At 35.2% G+C, this 20,129-nt stretch overlaps 1 protein-coding gene across 4 annotated transcripts in view; it reads right to left on the reverse strand.

Moving 5' to 3' along the window:
- Positions 1–20,129, reverse strand: part of PTPN3 (protein tyrosine phosphatase, non-receptor type 3) — a 190,129-nt gene that overhangs the window by 51,587 nt on the left and 118,413 nt on the right. For 3 of the 4 annotated variants that reach the window (XM_014938685.1, XM_014938684.1, XM_014938683.1), the window contains 4 exons: positions 16,327–16,447; positions 11,874–11,961; positions 7,001–7,089; positions 1,723–1,786 (listed from right to left, as the gene is read on the reverse strand). In XM_014938685.1, coding sequence (XP_014794171.1) covers positions 1,723–1,786; positions 7,001–7,089; positions 11,874–11,961; positions 16,327–16,447 — 362 coding nt within the window. Of the gene's footprint in view, positions 1–1,722; positions 1,787–7,000; positions 7,090–11,873; positions 11,962–16,326; positions 16,448–20,129 lie in introns of those variants that run through there. The other variant, XM_014938686.1, reaches the window with a different exon arrangement.

Consider the following 20,129-nt stretch of genomic DNA (forward strand, 5'->3'; position numbering starts at 1 on the left):
TTCAAATGTGAGACAGGTCTCCAGAAACCGAAATTCAACTTTTGACAGGAGTAAAGTCTTGATGCAATGAACACACATATTTCACATGATCTTGGAGCCCAGCAACTATTATATATTGACACTATTTCTCCATATTAAAAAAAAAAGTACATTCATTTTACTATCCATCGTTACTAACCAGTCTCGGAGTTCTCTTCCTACACTTATTCTCACAGAAACATTTGGAGATTGCTGTCAGTTGTCAATATTTGCATACTTGAAGATATTTTGCATTTAACAGGACTCCCTACCAGTGAATTTTTAGTACTCAAACCTAGACGGCGGCAATGCCTGTGAGTGTCATACAATTACACTGAGTGTAATGCAAATACAATTACACTCACAAGCTAGTGGAATGCTTTGCCAGCCATTTATTCATATAGTGAAATACATATAAACTGTATATTTAGAAACTTACAGCTTGTAGAAAACTTAAGACCCCTCTACATATGGAGGACACACTCTCAAAAGAGAACTGTTTCATTCGTGCATGTCATGTGTGTAAGCATTAGTGCAGTAACACTATCTCAAGATACTAACTCTGTGTACACAAGAACCCTGAAAATTAAGAACGTGTAGATACATGCACATTCCCTAAATCTGGGAGATACCCACCAATCTGTGAGTCAGGGGGCAAAAGGGGACTCATGGGGAGAAAAAAGAAAAGATGAAAATAATCTCCTTTTGGGTCAAAAAAAAAATTCCCTAGCAATCTGCGTTCAGCAGACCCTCTAATCGATGAGGGTCAAGAGGCCATCTTGTAACATAGCTCCTAGCAGTTTAATAATTCATTTACTATAAGAACCTTCATAAAGTTTAGGTACAAGTTAACACTTACCTTTTACTATTTCAGTTCTGTCCTCAACCGAGTTAAAGTATCTATATACCTGTTGGTCACCAATTCCCCTATTTTTCTCTGTCATATTAAATATTTTCTTCCTCAAAAGATAGCTTAATTTATCTGTTCACACTCTGGCAGCATTGTAGTAATTTTTTTCTATTAAAAAGCTTAATATTACTACCGTTCTGCAAAAAGCACACCGTATTATGAAGACTAGTCTTAAATTTTCTATTGTACATCAGTTTTGCCATCTATCTTCACATACTTTGCTAACTTCTGAAGTGCTCCATGTTATATGCAGCAGGAGATGCACTATTTCCATTTCCAACCTCATGTTTTTCAGGTGCAGAACTGTCCTTTTCTCCAGGTATCTTCCTTTTGCCCAGAACTCTGCTCCACATAAGTAGAAGGGACCCCACACAATCCTACTAGATGGGATAAGCAGCTGTTCAGTAGATTCACTGCAGTGATGCACTCTACTGGGCATGGACAGCATCAAACAAAAGACCAGCAGATGCTGGCAAGAATCAGGATTACAAACTACATTACAAAATACTGGAGAAAGGATGAAGATCTGCTTTTCTCCTAAGTCTGCAAGGGGGAAGAAACCTGCATGGGTCAGATAGAGTCTAATAGACTGAATGTGAAATGATTCCATGCTGGAAAGGAAACAAAAAATGGGAAACAGAGCAAGCATAAAAGGACTACAATAGCAAGGGCAACTTAACAAAACATAATTTCTAAGACAAGTTAACACAATAGAGCCTTTTGTTATCATAATATTTAAGACAAAAAAAAAAAATTGAATGCGACCACTTGAGTAAAATGAAATGACTACTTACATGTTTTTGTCGTTGCTGTATGAAAAATTTTTTCCTTTTAAAGGAAATTTTTAATATGTTCACCCTAAAAGAAAGAAACAGACTATGAAATACTAAACAATGTTTAGATGAGAAAAAAATGACAAAAAATAATACTATGTACTGCAAGCCTAAATGATTATAGCTGTTAAACAGTCAATTAAAAATAGGTAGCCATCTCCTGTACTGAGTGACAAATAGGTGTCAAGAAACTCAAAGCAAAAATTTTAGCTAAGTAAAGGTCTTTTAAAATTGAGATTCTTCCTCATTTACTCTTTAAATAGCTCACAGCAATCCTCTCCCACCAAATCTATTCTTGAAGCAAAAACTTGATGACATCCTTTACACAAATGTTAAATGTGTCAAGTTTGTATAACTTAAGAATCATACAACAACTGTAACTAAAGGAACAAAATTTAAGACCCTAATGACACAACAAGGTTGGTCATAAAACACCTAGAATTTTCCAGAGACTTCACAGAATTGTATTCATAATGTGAAAAATATCATGTACTTGTATTAATAACTAAACAGACATTGTAGTTAAAATCATGATTGTAGAAGGATGAAAACTGTAAGAATGAGTGTTAATACATCTTTCATTTCAATTATCAACACTGGTGCACAATTTATGTGGTAATTTTATACAGAACTGAATGCCTCTATTCCATATATACATAGTATGAATAAAATTTTTTTTAAGGTTAGGATTACAGTTGGAATTGGTGCTCAAGCAATTTTCATTTTAATTATATGCTTATCAGAGCTTTGCTAAATTAAACAAACTTTTAGGTACCCACACACCTTCCTACAGCAAAACAAGACTTGTCTAAAATACCTAAAATTTTCTCTACAATACTTCTACTTCAATAACTGAAAACTTACACATTTTGAAAAAAGGAATCTATGATTAGCTAGAGTCATATGGATGCCTTGGGCAAGCAATTTTAAGGTCTGATCAAATCATATCTGCCCGAAAACCACCATATACACATCATGAAAGGGTTTTGGAAGGTTGTTGCTAAACGTCTCAGAATACTCTTATCATCTGAAAATGTTTCACAGCACCTTAGATCTCATCAGATATAAACTGTATTGAAGACCCTCTCAGTTCTTACCACAGTTTTGGCATCACTCCCAGCAAGTGGAACAATGGCATAACATTCATTCCCCATCTGCCCATGACAGAGATTTACTTTAATTATAGAGCAATGTTCCTCATTTGTGTATTTGCCAGTTACAAACAAGAAAGGAAGGAACATTCCCTGCCCCCTGCACAAAAGAGGTGGAAAACCGAGTGTGTGCCCATTTCTGAAAACGCTTTTCTTCATCAACTATAGTACCACAAAGAAACAAGAATTTCATTCACAACATTCTTTGGTGACCAGGAAAATTGTTGTGCAAGTTACTAGAAAGTTTAAATCATATCCACCACTTCTGTCAGGCCAACTCTTGAAATACTTGTACTGTTTGACTTGCTACCTCCAATGGTAATTATCTGTACTGCTCATCTAGAAGTTCTGTATTCTGAACTTACCAATAAATGATATAAGCTTTCAGTTGTATGCAACTCATTTATATACAAATCTGTTCTTAATCCTAGTGCTGCTCTGCCTGAACTAGTATCACAGAAGTTCTGCACTTCTGGTTCCTTCTTAACACATTTTTTGACTTAGATTAAAATTCAACATATAAGTTGAGTCATTCTCAGCTTACAGTTGCTGTCACGGTCTGTTTTTACCCTAATATAGAGCCAGCAGAAATGTAAACCACAGAAAACTAACCTTGCAGACTAAGCAAAAACCCTTCCATCCAACAACAAAAAGGTAGCCAACATCCAAAAGTCACAAAAAATCTCTCAATCCCTCCCTTTTTTTTTTTTTTAAACATGATTCACTTCATGACCACATAATCACTTCAAGTCAAACCATAGCTTTAAGTCTCTTTATTTTGACTCTCCTCTAAGAAGAGCAACCTTCTCAATTCCGTTCATTCTTCTTAAAGTACAACTAAACTTATTTAATACGGTGACAAAGAACACTTGATAATCTGACAGTTTTATTTAACATTAACCAAAAACCATTTGCAATGTTACGCCTACAAATTGAGTGAGTGTTCACATATAGCACAATCCACAAAAAACATCCAAGAGATTAAGGTATCAGAGTAATTTTATTTAACATGTGCTTGAAGATGCCACATCCAAAACATGATCTGAATAGAATGCAGTCATTCTTATTTTAACTGGTGGCTCGGCTGCCCTTATCAGTCACCAATAATCTGTCCAGTGACTATGCAACATTGACAAATGCTTAAATTTCATGTTTTACTTGTAAAATGCTCAATACTTGTAGCATATTAATAATGATACATCTTTTGGGTCCTGTCTTCCTGTCATTCACAAGAGTCAAAATAGATTTGTTGCTTACTGGGCAACAGAATTATTCATTTCTGATCAAATTGGCAGTTCTGTGCTAGCACTTAGTACTAATAGCTGGTATTTTTGTCTTGAAGCAAAAATGTTTCTGTAGCTGGAAGTCTTATACTTTAACATTGCAAGATTCAGCCTGAAAGGTGCTGTCAAATTTGCTATGAAAGATTCTGTCAAATTGGTTTTTAAAATGTTAACTAGCAATGTGGAACGCATTCCTCTAGCGGTTTCTCTGAAGTTTTCAAAGCAAAGAAACTACATACACTAAATAGCATTTAATACACAACTTTAATTGCTGATGCAGAGAGTGCTTGTATGCTTTGGCCATTAAGATAATATTTTACTTGTAAAATGAATTTTGAAATTATCACATAACAATTGAGGAACCCCAAGAATAACTTTCCAGAGCATATAAAACACTGCATTAAAGCCAGAGTAATTTTTTTAACCTGCCTTGGCTTGCACTGCCTATGACTGATCAGTCAGCTCCTTACGTAGGTTGCTTTGATTGAAAATCCTCCTTTTGCCAAGGAAGTGCTCTCTCACTGCCTCTGTTCCTGAAAACTTTTGCTCCCCTTTGACTGCTACCATATGGCATAGTCGTATTGTTGTCATCCACTCATGCTGCACAGTATTTTACTTAGTTTTGGAAAGAGTGCTTTGGTGGTGTTTGCTGCCACCTTGAGTCCTACCACATTTATGGTGAAGCTTGTTCAGCCCGTAGCAAAAACTACTTACTACAAATGGTGTTACATAAAAAGCACAAATACTATTTCAATTACCTGAATGGGTTTGTGGGTTTTTGTTGGTTTTGTTTTGGTTGGGTTTTTTTTTTTCCCCACATTCTCAGAATCTCCTTACCTGCACACCTTCAGCCCAACCAACACACATTAAAATTCCAGGCATTACAGAAATATATCCTGCTTTGAAGTCTAAAAAGAAATTGAAGCTTTACAGCACAGGCTAGTCTGCTCCTGTGACTTTTCTTGTTTGCTTGTTTTCAGGGGACAGGGAATGGATGTTATTCCTGCATGAAGAATTATGACTAACTCATTCAAGAAGCCAGAAATAAAATATCAAAAAGTTATCCCCTATGTAATGAGTATTTACTCCTTTCAAGTTGAGAAGATTTTTTTTTTTTTTTCGAGAGAGAAGGAAAGCTTGGAACAATAGGCTGTCAGCGGAAAATATTGCTGCCTAAACCTCATATTTCAGAGCGGAAAATATTGAAACTGAAAAAATCCATGGGTTCTTTCCCCCTCTGCATTTCTTTTCGTAAACGAGAACAGATTTTTGTAAATAATGTTTTAGCATCTCTCTTTTATTCCCATGTGCTCTCCAAGAGTAAAAGTAGAACAGGAAGTTGTGGATTTCTCCTGTCTTCTGTGCTACAAAGCTCTCTTTCTCTTCCCTAAAAATCATATAGTCCTGGATTTTAAACTGCCATTGCTATGGCTTTCAGGATTACTATTATCCATTCATACCTTAGGTCACTCAGTTGGCACAAGACGACTTCTAATAGATATAAAATGTGCCTCCAGCTGACAGTTTTTAAAACCTGCAGCGGTTTAATGAAGTTGAGAGACTGACATATGAAAAGGCAGAGCTCAGGGCACAAAGATGAAAGGTAAAATTCTTTTATGCTTTAGTGTGCACTAGAGATGGAAAAATACAAGATGTCACTGTGCTATACGAGAGCATTATTGACATACATTTAAAGATGGTTACAGCACATCCAAGTGAGCTGACAGACAACCCACTGCAAAGAAAAAAAGAAAAATCCAGAGACTGTGCAGTACATTTTCCACTAAAAATAAACTAAAACCTATTTTATTGCTTTACCATAGGAAATACCTGCTAGGTTGGGTTCATAATGAAAGGATCGAATGACTCAAGTATTTATGGAATATTGCTAAGCAGCACCTGTTTATATAATTAAGGAGCAAAAAGCAAGTACAATCCATGAGAATGCATTTTTCTGTCTTAAGAAAACATCCTCCAGCAAAACTGTATGCGTAACATAATAAAGCCAAACTTTATCAAGTATACAAAACAAATTCATACTTATTTTGAAAAAGAAAGACTGAAAAAATTATTTCTGATCCAATCCAAAAATCTTAAGGAATGACCCAGCCTCCAAAGAATTTCTAATTTATGTTATCATTTTCAGTATGGTATAAATAACAAAGCCCATAAATACTAGAAATGATTGTATCTTAGCCAATTTCTAATGTCCTTCACATTAGATATCTTCTGCACATTCCTTCTGTGTAGTGATTATTTTCTGTAGCACTATCACGCATTTGAATGCAAAGGTCTCTCCCTCAGAGACTTCAAAACTTATTAGCATTATATAGCCTTGGTAATGGTATTTAAAAATTTGTCTAAATTATATTATCCTAGTTCCAGTAAATCTGAAACTCCAAATAACTCATTTTACTTCCGAGAAGCAAGTATGTTCTTGCTGAATGACAAGATAAAATGATCAGACCATTAGCTGTTGAGCTTTACTAGTAATACTGATTAAAAAATATATATATATTATTTGCTATAACAACAGCAATCTCTAAGACCACAGGGTCCTCCTACTCATGTACCTGTATGCGAATTAACTTGATCAAGACTTCACACAGTGCAACGAGTCCAAAAGTCTCAGAGAATTACAAGCCTAGGCAAGAGGTTTCATTTTTATCTCAATGCAAGAAATACCATGATATCCCAATAAAGAACAAGTTTATGTATTGTAAGCTTCTTTGGAAAAAATGATAAAACAAATGGAAATAAGTTCAAAGTGACCAGACATGTCTCTTTACTAGTAAAGGAATTTACCAGGGATAGAAGCTTGTGCAGATGAGTTTTCTATACACAGCAATTCCACCGGATGCAATCCCAATCATAAGATCTAGGTTATGAAGATCCTGCAAAAAAAACAAACCATAAACCCAAACTTTAAGATTTCAGAAGCAGTTTGTCCCATTTTTCTACTTATAAATTCATTTACAAGTTTTCTATACTCAAATTGCTACCCCTGAGGCAAAGATTCAATCACATACTTGGATTTTTTTCCTTTGCATCTCTCTCCTTCAACATATTATAAACTTTGATTCATTAAAAAAAGTTAGTGTCCATCTTAGTACACTAGATATTCTTTAGGTCACTATCACACTAAAGTTTCAAGTACAGCCATATCAATTTAACCATGGGAAAGAAGTTTAAGTACTTTCCAAGATCAGTCAGGCAGATGTCATAGAATTTTGAGAACTGACCACAAATATCCTCATTCTATACTGTTTAAAAAGACAAAGGAAATTCCTTTTCCAAATAGGACTTTTCCAAAAAGGTCCTATCAACAAAGACTTGGCAGGAGGTGATCACAATTCTGTATATAAGAGTATGCTAGAGGAATATTACATGAATATTTGTTACACTGAACTGAACCCATTGTTAACTAAACAAAAACTGTGCATTAGATCAACTGGAAAAATGCATCCATAAATTTACAATCCTTTATATGTATTGAGCTACTCAAGAGGAAACACATGCTTACATATAAGCAAACACTCAGTCAATTTGACTCTAAACCCAAAGTGGTGTTATAAAAGTTACAAATCTCGACTTCCTATTTCTCTATAATCAATACATACTAATAAATTATTACACAAATTTCTAAACAGAGCTGAACACATGCATAAATCTACAAGTAAGCATGAGCCCACTAGTTAAAACATTAGGTTTGACTCCTAAGTAGTGTCAGACTATTTTGTAAAGGATGGACAAGGGTAATGGATTCTCTTAAAGCCTTCAGTAGCTTAGCTGCTCCTCTAGATGGTAGTATGTGTTCAGTTAATATACAGTTGTCTTCTATGTCCAATCCAAATTTCTTTATATTGGTAGAATACAGAAAAATAGAACAGATAGCACATCCTCTAACAATACCATGGAAAGTCTACAGTAAATCCTTTAAAAATAGTTGAAAAGAAGCATGATACAAGCATATGAATGGATGAAGTTGAACCTACTTTGCAGCGTGCTTTATAAACCTCCAGTGAAATACACAACAGTCCATAGAGAATAAGCATAACCTATTTAATACATAGTGCATTAAAACTGAATACTGACAAGATGAGAGGAACACCACTCACTATCTCGAAGAATATAATAAAAGAAAATCATTAGGTAGATAGCAGTCCAAATACATTTAACATCAAGGCAGCCCAGAAACAGCTGAAATTAGGCATAACCCTCACAACCTTCTGCCCCACTTTGCCAAGAACTGCTGCTAAAGGAGCTGGTTAAATGTCCACCAGAAGAAGTTCCCAAACTGCAGGTTTATGCCAGAATATTGCAGGAATCTAGAACTGACTCCCCTCTATTTTAATACTTGGGGAGAAAACTGAGGTATTTCAGGAGATGAACTGCATGTAATTTAGCTGCCCTTGCCATGACACAGCCAACCTAAAGCGGGGCAGAAACCTGCATTATTAGCACTTGGAGCTTACTCCAGGTTCCTGCTTTTACAAATAAATACTGTGAAGAAAAAACAGCTTTAGAGAAAAAGCTGAAGACCTACATGATTTAGCAGAAATAAAGAATTATCTAAACTCATGATAGGGATTAATTAGGCTAAACTACTCTACTTTAAGAGCTTTGTAAGAACAAAGTTCATTCCCCAACCCCCTTTGTCCCAGTCCAAAACACTAACCTCCCATGCTATTTGTTACGTTCAATTCTCTTGTGTTAAACCTAAGAAATTTGAAAACAAGATTTTGGACTAGCATAAAGAAAGAGGGTCTCACAAAAGAAAGATGTGCAGTTATTTCCCTTTCAAAACATCTATGCTGTTAATTTGCAGAACTGAAAAATAACATGCTTATATTTTTATCTGTTTCTTTATAGAGACAATAATAATAAATTATAAAGATAAAAATGATCATGCGAGGCATCAAGCTAGTTAAGTACTGATTTACATTTGATTTCATTCACAATTACCATCTGGATATGGAAATAATATGGATTCTACAAAACTTCCTAGCTTTGAGTAAAAATGAAAGATGAGTTAATATCAAACTAATTATTGAGTTGATGAGATAGTGGTCCAGAGTCAAAAGCAGCTTAGGAATTTGAGAAATCTCAATACAATTTTAAGGTATTGAATTTACTCTCCCGAGTTTCTTGCCACTATTCCATTTTTTGAATACAACAATTTTAGCAGTTCAGACTTATCCTCAGAGAAAAGCAGAAGCGTTTCAGATGAAAACTGAGCTCAGATTAATTGACTCATGGAAGTTTTATGTTCAGCAAGTTGCTAAAAAGAAAGCTCACACTCAATTTCTGCACAATATTTAGTTCTGTATCATAAAACATTAAAATTAAGATGTTTGTCTGCTCTTCAGTAAACATTATCCCACTCTCAACCACCAGCACAGAATTCAGCTCTTACCTGGTTCCTCTGCACACACAATCTAAGAGGACTAAGACTATTTTACTAGCAAAGAGCTAAATCACAGAGATCTACAGAGATAAAGCCTTTCAAAAAACCACAGTTTAATTAGTCCCTGCTAGATCTGTTCAAATTGCTGGGACCTGACAAATTTGGAGGGGTGATTTAAGAGCAGTACTAAGGAGGGGGAGGATATCAGGAGGTATGGCAAACAACTCTGCCAAAACTGGGGTATAAACATGGTATCCTCTGTGAAGCAGCAACATACTGGCGAGGAAGGAGGGGATATCTAACCTTTGCTACAAGCTTCAGAAATAGACTGAATATTTTCAAATATTTTCATCTTTCCAAAAAGCTGAATTTTGATAAAAATGTTAATTTCGATTGAAACAATAGCAAGACAGCCTGCAACTTAGCAGCCTGGAGTAGATAAGGCTTTGATTCAAATCTGTACTTAACTTGATTCGGATCATACAGTTTGGTGTCAGGCAGAGTAGGGGCTCATGACTAATAGTTTGACAACCCATGAGCCCCAGGTCATTAAATATGAAACAGTGCACTGGGGGAAAAAAAATAAATACACTGTTTAAGCAGCTTTCTTCAGAAGGTACACTGCAATGAAATTTCATTCAGTTGAAAATGTCTGAACCCACTCTAAACTATCCTCACTACTTGGCACTGGTATGACCACTACTGACATCCTGCAAGTAGTTTGGTAGCCTACAACTCAGGAAGGATGATGAAAAGTGAAGAGCTTTTAGAAGCAGCATCCCATGAATGTTAAGAGAATAGCTTCACAGTGAAAGTCTTGGAACTTAAGTTGGCTTGTCAAAATACTAGGCTACAATCTAAGTTAAAAGCCATAGACTGATCAAGTTAAGTGCATATAGGGAAATTTCAAGTGTTACATCAAAGAGTTCTTCAATAAAGCAGAAAGGTGGCAGATGGCCCAATGGACAAACCAATAGACAAAGATTTTATAAGATGTCCATTTAACATTTAAAGGTAATAACCTTGCCAGAAATTGGGAAGGCTTTTACGTTGACAGAAGACACAAGAATATAAGACATTTTTCACTTATGTTAGATTATTTAACCAGAACCAACGCACATGAACCAAGATACCTATCACCTTTAACAGTTGCCACAAAACAGTTCTCTCCTGATAATCATGTCAGATGATATAAGGACAGACAGTTTATATTTTCATCAGCTCAGTTATTTTCTTCCTTTTGTACTTTCCCCATCCTTAAAAAAGGAATCTACTTTTTGAGCATTGCATTTCATGAACATGAATGTAGCAGCAGTGGCTTTAAGCAGGAGTACTTTAGGAATTCTTAAAAATCTAATGCAACACTCACTCATTTGTGATAGCATAAAGAAAAAAAGAAACCATCATGCTGAAGGAAGAAATTGACCTTTTCTATTCCTTTCATCATTACCAAACTTGATCACTTTTTCATTAAAATTCTCAGTGTCAGGATTATTAACAAATCTCAGAAAAACATTAGGAAAACCAGTAGTCATCTTCATTTAAGAAATCAATGATCTGCACTATACTTCATTAAGTTTTCATACTACAAACTTTATGCCAAAATACTTGGCTATTACAGAAAAGTACAAATGGTAACTTGCACACTAGGATGCAATTTAAAAACAGTATTTTGGGGATGCATCTCGAACAACTAGCATGACCAAAAATTTAAATCCCAGTAGCTAGTGAAATATTACAACGTGTTTCTTATCAATGCACACCCTGTATCTGACAGTTTTCAAACACATTTTTTGTGGTCATCTTTCACACTGTTAAATACTACTTTGCTTTAGCCTGCAGTCAGAGACTAGAGGAATGAAAAAAAATTTTAGAAAAACCTCTCTGTGTTCTTAACATTGTTAGAAATTCAGAAAAAGTAAACTCCTAAAAGACCTGCCAACTACACCATAGAACTGAGCAGAGCATTCATTTTCTTTCATGCTAAGACATTCATAAACTTTAGTAAAATTAAGTAAAATATTGAAACAAGTATTGAAACAATTTATCTTAAAAATACATTTTGCTCTTTCAAGGAGATCTAGCTTATTTGGTTCAATAAGGGTAAGCTATGTTACCCAGAAATTATTGAAAAATTAACCAACTCTTAAATTTAAAAATAACAGATGATAACGTCAATATTTAAATGCTACTGGTGTTACGGCTATTAGGTTCATGTAAAAAAAGACTTAATTATTTTTTTACAAGTCAAAAATCACAATGTAAACATACTCTACCACTGTGCAATTCCACTCCATAGAATTCAAGTGTTCGTGCTATATTTATGTAGCAGGACTCTGCTTCAGACTGCTTGAGGCCACTAAAAGAGAGGAAGAAAAAAAGAAAGGAGTATAGTCAAAAATAAAAGACATAATATTATATTTATTTCAAATGAGGAAAAACAAAAGAACTCCACAGCCCACTGTCTGACAAAGAAACCTCATTAACTAGCGCCACGAGTTCTTCACTGGTGAAGGCCCTCCTAAACTCCTCTCAAAAGTCAAGAAAATTATACAGAATTTTATTACCTTAGCCATTCTGGACCAGTCCTTTTTAGAAAAATAATTTGCATCTGTTTTGTTTAAAGGAATGAGAAAACAATTCCTCTATAAAAGCTTCCTTTACAACAAGGAGCTGTATCTGTAAATAGTCTATATTGTATAGTCTTCCAGAAAGAAGTAATTTAGAATAAAGATTAGAAGCAGGAATACACTGGGAAAAATAAAAAAAAAAAAAAAGGGGAAAAAAAAAAAAAAAAAAAGGGGAAAAAAAAAAAAAAAAAAAGGGGAAAAAAAAAAAAAAAAAAAGGGGAAAAAAAAAAAAAAAAAAAGGGGGACAAAGAAGATTAAATAAGTTAAAGTTAAGAAACTCACTGAGGAATAGCCACCTGGGTTTATCAACAATCTGTAAGTCCTAAAATACTTTTTTCTCCTGCTGCTAGATGTGAAACGTGCTGCAAGACTCACAAAGATTCTATTTTCTGGTCTTCCAGAAAGCTTCTACAATTTTTTCAGACTTTTTTTTCAGAGATAAAAACTCAAAAATTCCCCACACCTCAGATAAGAAGTTTATCCATCTTCCTAGAAAAGCTACATGGAATCTACTTGAAGGTTTAAAAACCAAAGAAACCAACAGTAATCCCTACTTAGCTGGTTCTCCCTTGCAGCCTACTAATTATTCATATGAAAGGAATGCAATGTAGCCTAAACAAGATTCCTTTAGCTATGATGATGAAAGTGCCCTTTCCAATGAATTGCGGGGCCAAGACCAGTCAAGAACAGATCAGACAAGAGGCTGTTCTAACCTGGAATCTGCCATAGCCTATTGACATGGTGCTGTGCTCTCAGTGATCCTGGTCTCAGGGCACAGATCAGCGACTCACGCACTGCAGCGTGTTCCGAGTAACTGTAAGAACAGGCTGAGGGACACGTGTAGTATCTACACACATCTAAGTAGAACAAGACAACCCATATAATTCTATTATATCTGCAACTAAGTGCAGTAAAAACAAATCTGTGCTACGTGAGCTTCCAAAATGACATGCATAAAATTACGTTAACCAAATGCAATTTAAATACAACCTGTAAAAACCTGACATATACATTGTGTTAATAACTCCAGATACAAAGGCATTCCATGTAAGGCATTAATTCTCATATTTAAAAGGGTCTTTCCCTCAAAAGGTGAACAGCTAATACTTTCAATTAATATCCCTCCTTTCAAATTCCAGGCCATCAAAATATTGTGCCCTGAAACAGTCACTCTAGGAAATATTACAATCATGCTTCATGAAACTGAAAGTTACCTTGAACTGGAAAGCCATTGCCATCAGTGTGGCTTGAGGATGTCACAATATTGGGGAAAAAAAGCAGAGACAAAGAGAGAGCTGTTTGTACACAATCCTGACATAAACTGCATACTCAGATCTACATCTACAGTGACTATTGTGACCTTGATTTTAAAAAGCATTAGTAGACCTTATCTCTTTCACTGTGTCAGAAAGATAGAGAAAAAAAATAAATCAGGGGATGACCATTTTATTATACAACAGGATGCTGAATACATTTGTAGGAGTACAGTATTTTCAGTTTTTAAATTTTGATCAACAACTTTTTCAGAAAGATGGGAAAAGTCTGTTGAATACCAACAAATTTTAATTCTCAATTTGCATACACCATCTACACCAGACCAATCAAGCCTTGTAACTTGAAGGACCAACAAGAAAAAGTATCTCAGATTTTTTTCTTGTTGCTGTTACACCTCCTTACTCAATTAGAGATGAAATGAAACCTTGAGGTCCCTAAGCAGGTGGTAGTTACTCAGTGAGATAAACAGGCAAGAGGAAATTCACTGGCATCAACAGGCAAGAGGAAACTGGTCTTGGTGTCTCCCTCCATTTTTTATAGCTGTTGATACTCAAGGGCTAACAAACATTATCTGGAGTATAAACATCATATGAAGAAGTTTCAAAGGCATCTTTCGCCTCAGACTGATGGCTAGATCTAGCAAGTACTACAAAAAAATAATTTGGATAATATCAACATCCTAAGACCTCAGGCTGCTTTTCTACTAAGTAAACAAGGGTTAGAGCAAACTACATACAGAAAAATTGCCCTATGGATTTAGGGATGAAGACAAGGAAAATTTCAGAAGCCGTATCAGTTTAATATCACAACAGTTGCTTTCTCAACAGCTACTTACTGTCCACTGAATAGTGTCTGATACAAACACATTCATAGAATGACTCTCTCAGATTTTGCAAAACAGCATAAAAAAAACTTGCATTGAGCTACAACATACAAGACATAACATGACTTCTCAAGGTCTATATCATGTTTCAGCGATTCCAGCCCTTTAATTTTCCTTTACAAAAGTTTCCCAAAGGATAGACACTAAACATTTTGCAATCCTGCAATCTAAGAATGCTGATTTAAAAGGGATAATAATTTACAGATATTCCATATGGTCTACAACAAATATTATTTACTCCAGATCAGCATAAATTTCAGCTGAAACTAAAACTGTTCTCAGACTATAAGAAGATAAATTCTCCTTTTCTGTCTTTCCTCCTCAGAAGGCTTGGTGAATCCAAGAATCATTCTTATCAAGTATATTACTGGCACTGATCTTGTCAAAACCATGTCTCAGACGTAAGTATCCAATATGAATGCCAAAGGAAGGTGCAAGAAATACTGCCAGGATATACAATAGTTTGTCTGCCTCTCCCTGACTCTGAAATAATTAGGCCTGAAAAGCTGAGTTTCAAAAAAGTGTTAAAACAATAAAGAAACATTTTTCCCAGTCCAGTCTATTCAAGTATTTTTATTTACAACTTCATTACACCACCACCTACCTGAATTCAAATACAGCAGTTAAACTTCTCAGACATCAAGGCTTCAATCTACCAAAAAGACTCAATGAAAGCATCAATTCCACTGAAAGGACCCAGAAAAGCAAGGAGTCTTTCCATCTGACCCGACCCTATTCTTTTCTCTGCAGGACATAAATGGTTTTATACCTCTGGTTACAATAGCACTAAATACAGGACCAACAAATATCCAACCACTTCAAGACTCTTCAGAATCTTCCCTCAGTGGTCTCCAAAATGATTGCTTTCTAAAGACAAACAGATTTATTCATGCCTGTCTACAAGTCCTCCTGTAAAAAAATTTTTAGCCTACTGGAAACTGCAAATTAATTTGGAAGGAGTAGAGGCACAGAGCTGTTGTGTTCCTGAACATGAACTGCTAGGAAAGCAGTCCAGATTAGCACCTACACAGAGGGAACGGCTGCAGTTCAAGTTCAGTGGTTACCTCTCTTTCACGCCATCAACGACTAAGCAACATGCATGATGTGTACTGCCTAGCAGCCCAGAACAAGTTCAGAACTACTCACTATATCCACCAGCAGTAAAGAAACAAGAGAGAGTACTGAAAGATGACAAAAAAAAGTTGAGGAATGTCAGGGTGTGTGTGTGATGCATGTGAAAATGGAGATATTTCAGGATATAAATCAAAGCAACTGGGAAAGTGGGGAACTAGGTCTGCTGCAGGAAAGATACAGACAGAGAGAAAAAGTCCATAGAGATTTGGATTTCCTTTGCTTGAATGCTCACAGATTATTTTTTAGGTAGGCATATTTGCATTCAGCCTGTGAGTATCTGATCAACACCACTAATTCTAAAGCTGCAGTCTTACAAGAGACAAATCAGCAGGGTCAGAAAGAGTAATTAGCAGCAGACTGACTGGAATAATCTGTTGTAGCCTTTATATTACACTCAGGAGAGTGGAGAGAAAGCACAATGTTAATTGAAGTGTTTCATGGGGGGATTCCCCATAGATCAACAAAAAAAGACCTATAGGATTTGAAAAGTGGTCAAATGTTCTTGATCCAAAAAAACCCCTCAAACTTCTAGTACAGCATTCTAGATGGGGACTATTAATAATGTATAATGCGAACTGATCTACTGGTTGTTATAGATAGAAATTCAAACATTTTAACACATTGGCATCATATTCTGAATATTATTAGTCTAGCATCTACTTGATAAAACCAAGTATTTCATTTAATAGAAACTATATGAAATAAAACTGTCTGTCGTATTCGAACTACTAAGAACTTGTGGCATCATTTTTTTTTTCTTTAAAAACTCAAGAGGCGAGAGAGAACTAAAAATGAATGTTACCTGTGTTGCTCATGTAGCGATTCTACTTTGGTAAGAAAGTCTTTGTTCTGGTCTGGTATAAAGCTGTAATTTGACAGATATCCTGAATGATGTACTGAAGCATTATAGTCTCCAAGTTGTGCTGTTAGGAAACAAGAAACGTATATGCAGTTTTCATAGTTAAGTGATTATTATTTAGAAGGAATTAATTCTTGTCATTAAAACACATACACATATGGGGAAATGCAGGCATTTCAAATTATTTCCCAACAGGCTAGAAGTGTTGAACATGGGGATCTGTATGGCATAAGTGAAAACAGATATTTTTTTTTCAAAAAATGCTTACCATTACTATAATCTCAGGCAGTGAATGACTCAGTACTTTATTTAGTTACTTATATAGCCCCACTTTTGCATCACAAACTGTAACACCAAGCATTAAACACCACATTGGCACAGATGTGCAGTACTGTAACATTAGAGAAAACCAAATTACTTCAGTAAGAGATGGCAAAAGTAAACGTAAATAAACTTGATTTCATGACTATAAAATATTAGACGTCCTCAATGAGATATGTCACTTAGGAAGTATCTACTTTTCAAACTGCCAGGTAAAAATTGTTCAAACTACCAACTGTGGCTCTGTGTCAACAACTCACATGGTAGTCTTGCCTCAGATGAACATGAGTTACTTATTAAAGCACAAGAAATAACTGCTGTTTTACATACAACATTACCAAGCTTCTACCAGAAGTAAATACATATTTACAGCCAAACTTAAAAAGAAGTTTTATCCCTTCAAAAATTATACTGATTAGTAAATATTCTTAAATAGTTACTAAAGATAATCCTTATCCACAGTTGGTGGTATGGTTGGTGGAAAAGAAATGAAAGTTCTCTTTAAAACCTAGGTCAGCATAAGTTTGTATCCTGGAAAACATACACAAACCTTTTACTTGTTATAAAGATGCAAGGTTTTAGGGTTGCAGGGAGACTGCTTTAAATAAAGTATTTGCCCATTTGCCATAAATTTACCAAGTTTCAATTAAGCAAGTAATTCAAAACCCCATATTTCATGAAATCCATGTTTTCATGAAGTAGTTGAAGAGATTACCCCCCCCCCCAAATGACGGTATGTTTAAGCAAATCACTAGAACCTGTACTAAGCTGCTTTTTCCCTAAGGAGCATGAAACAGTTATTATGAAGGATTAAAGCTTCCCAGAAGCTATTTGTATTACTCATAAATTAACACAAAAGAAAGTACTTGTATAGACTGCAAACAATTCAGCATAGAAAGTCCCTCAACTAAATCAAAGTTAAAGAGCATACTTTTAGGAACAGCATTATTATCATTATTTTCCAGAAAAAGCTAAGTATGAAAGATTGACGTAAAAGATTCTGGTTGGGGGGCAGGGGGAAGTTGTGGACTACAGAACTTACAGCTACAACAACTGTGGTGTATCTTTAACCCAGGGGGTAACTAATATTTGCCACTTACACATTCAAAAAGCATTCTTTCTATGGCCTAGAAAATGGAACCACTGTGATACAAAACAATTCCCAGGCAAATGTGGTCATAAACTAATATAGTTGCACATCTAGCTGTCAACATCAAGGGAAGTATTTAAATACAAAAGAAAATGGAAGGATAAACGGTAATTTATTTTGAATCCAGATGGCCCTTTCTTTTTAAAGGTAGCCCGAATTTTAAATTAGTTAGCAAAATGGCTAGCAAAAGACTAAATATTTACACTTGGAACCAAAACACATATTTGAACACTTCTGTCAAATACAACTCTGAAAAACAAAGCAGACAAAAGACAGAAGATCCAGAAATATAACAATGAACTGAAATAATTTTTAGGAATATCTATATATTAACAGATGTTCAAGTATCTGCCAAGACTAAGGCAATAACAATAAAAACAAAAAAAAACCTTTTTTAACAAAATAGCTATGTTAGTAACAGTGTAAAAACGAAGCACACAATTTCACAAATGACAGTACTTGATTAAAGACTTTCCTTTATAAGACATTAACACAACCCATCTTTTCTATGAGACAGTCTACATTTTTAGAGTTTGTCACAGGTAGCTTGAATTGCATTTTTGTCAACAGGAAGAGACCAGACTGCCAGGAATAAGACAACTTAATTGTCCACTTCAATTTTATTTGCATTTGGTAAAAACAAATTACCATAGTTTTATCTTCTCTAAATAGGGCAACTGCTGTTCCTTCATGCATTATGAGGTAGAGTCTTCTTGCTCATCTTCCAAACATGGAGGTTGCTCTGGTCTTTCTTCATCTTCCTTCTCGCTACCTGAGGTCATGTCAACAAGTGGAGTAGTTTAGAGCACTACTTGCTTCTCCAACTCCCCAGCCAACTATCACAGTTGAAGAGGAACTATAAATGCTGATTGGTAGACATCTTGGAATACTAATGATCTTGTGCAGAACTTAATTATCCAAGCAGGAAAAAAGAGTTAGGGCATATCAACACCCCAGTAAGAAGAAAAAAATCTGTAAGTCTCCTACCTCTTTACTGGATTTCTCCAGAAGAGAGCAGAGGGGCAGGAAATATTAGAGACTATTTCTAGTCTGAGTTTCTCCTAACACAGTTTCTGCTCCGATTACATGAGCCAGCAGATACTGACTCAATGAGGGTAACATTACAGTAAAAAAAACAAAAAACCCAAACATATTTTTACCTTTTTCCATTCTAGTCAACAGTTGCTCTTTGAGTCATTATAAATGGGAATGAAAGTAAAGTGAAAGAAAATGGAACCAAAGAGGAATTAAAAAAACCCCAAAATAAGTTACTTGAATATCAGATTCTTGTTCCATATCTAATATGAAAGGCTTTAGAGATGTGAATGTGATGGACCATTCATTTAGAAGGCCATATTCAATAAATAGAGAACATTAATTTCATAACTCTTAGTAGAAGAATAATGCAATAGCTAGGTAGCCACAGAACAATTTCCCATGGATGAAGTCCCCATGTTAACCTACCAAAACAGTAGTTGTACAAGCTCTCACCACAGTAAGAATTTATAAATGCTTGAGAGAGAAATAAATAAAATTCTTGAAATCATGTATGTTTACACAGGATTTGAACTGGCTATGTCTTACTGATGCCTAAACAAGCCATCTTTTTTTCAGATATCATAAAAAGAGTTTGTTCAGTTAGAACAATGTGGAAGGCATACATTTTTGTTTGTGTCTGCTGTGTCTGGCAGCAGAAAGACTTGTGTGCAGGAAAGCATCAAAGAAAAGGACTAATTAAAATGAAAAAAACCCATACACATTTTTATAAGATTCAGATATAGCAGGAGGGAAGATGAGGAACAAGTGTATTCATGTAGCACTGATAGATTTCATTAGGAATTCTAAGGCTACACATGCACTTTCCCTAGAAAGAGAAGCTCAAGTACCAGATATATTGCTGCATTAAGGGGGAAGGGGGAAAAAAAAAAAGGAAAAAATAGAAAGAGAGCTTTATAGAGAGAAAAACTGACACATACGGAAGGAAAATAACTGATGCAAACAACTCTTACAGTAGTTACTGAAGCTTCATTTTTTCAGTGGTTTCTTCCAAGAAACCATTGGTCAGTTTTCTTATATTATTAGGGTAAGACAGCACTGATCTCATTTTTGCCTTTCACTGCCCCAAAGGGAAGGTGCAAGAAAGACAGAGCTAGACTCTTCTTTGAGTTGCAAACCAACAGGATGACAGATAACTGAAATTTCAGCATTGGAAATTGGAAATGCAAAGCTTAACTTGAAAGGTGGTGAGCAACCTGATCTGACCTTGAAGAAGCCT

Source organism: Calidris pugnax, unplaced genomic scaffold (genome assembly GCF_001431845.1).
Source record: "Calidris pugnax isolate Ruff unplaced genomic scaffold, ASM143184v1 scaffold13, whole genome shotgun sequence".
NCBI classification, from domain to species: Eukaryota; Metazoa; Chordata; class Aves; order Charadriiformes; family Scolopacidae; genus Calidris; species Calidris pugnax.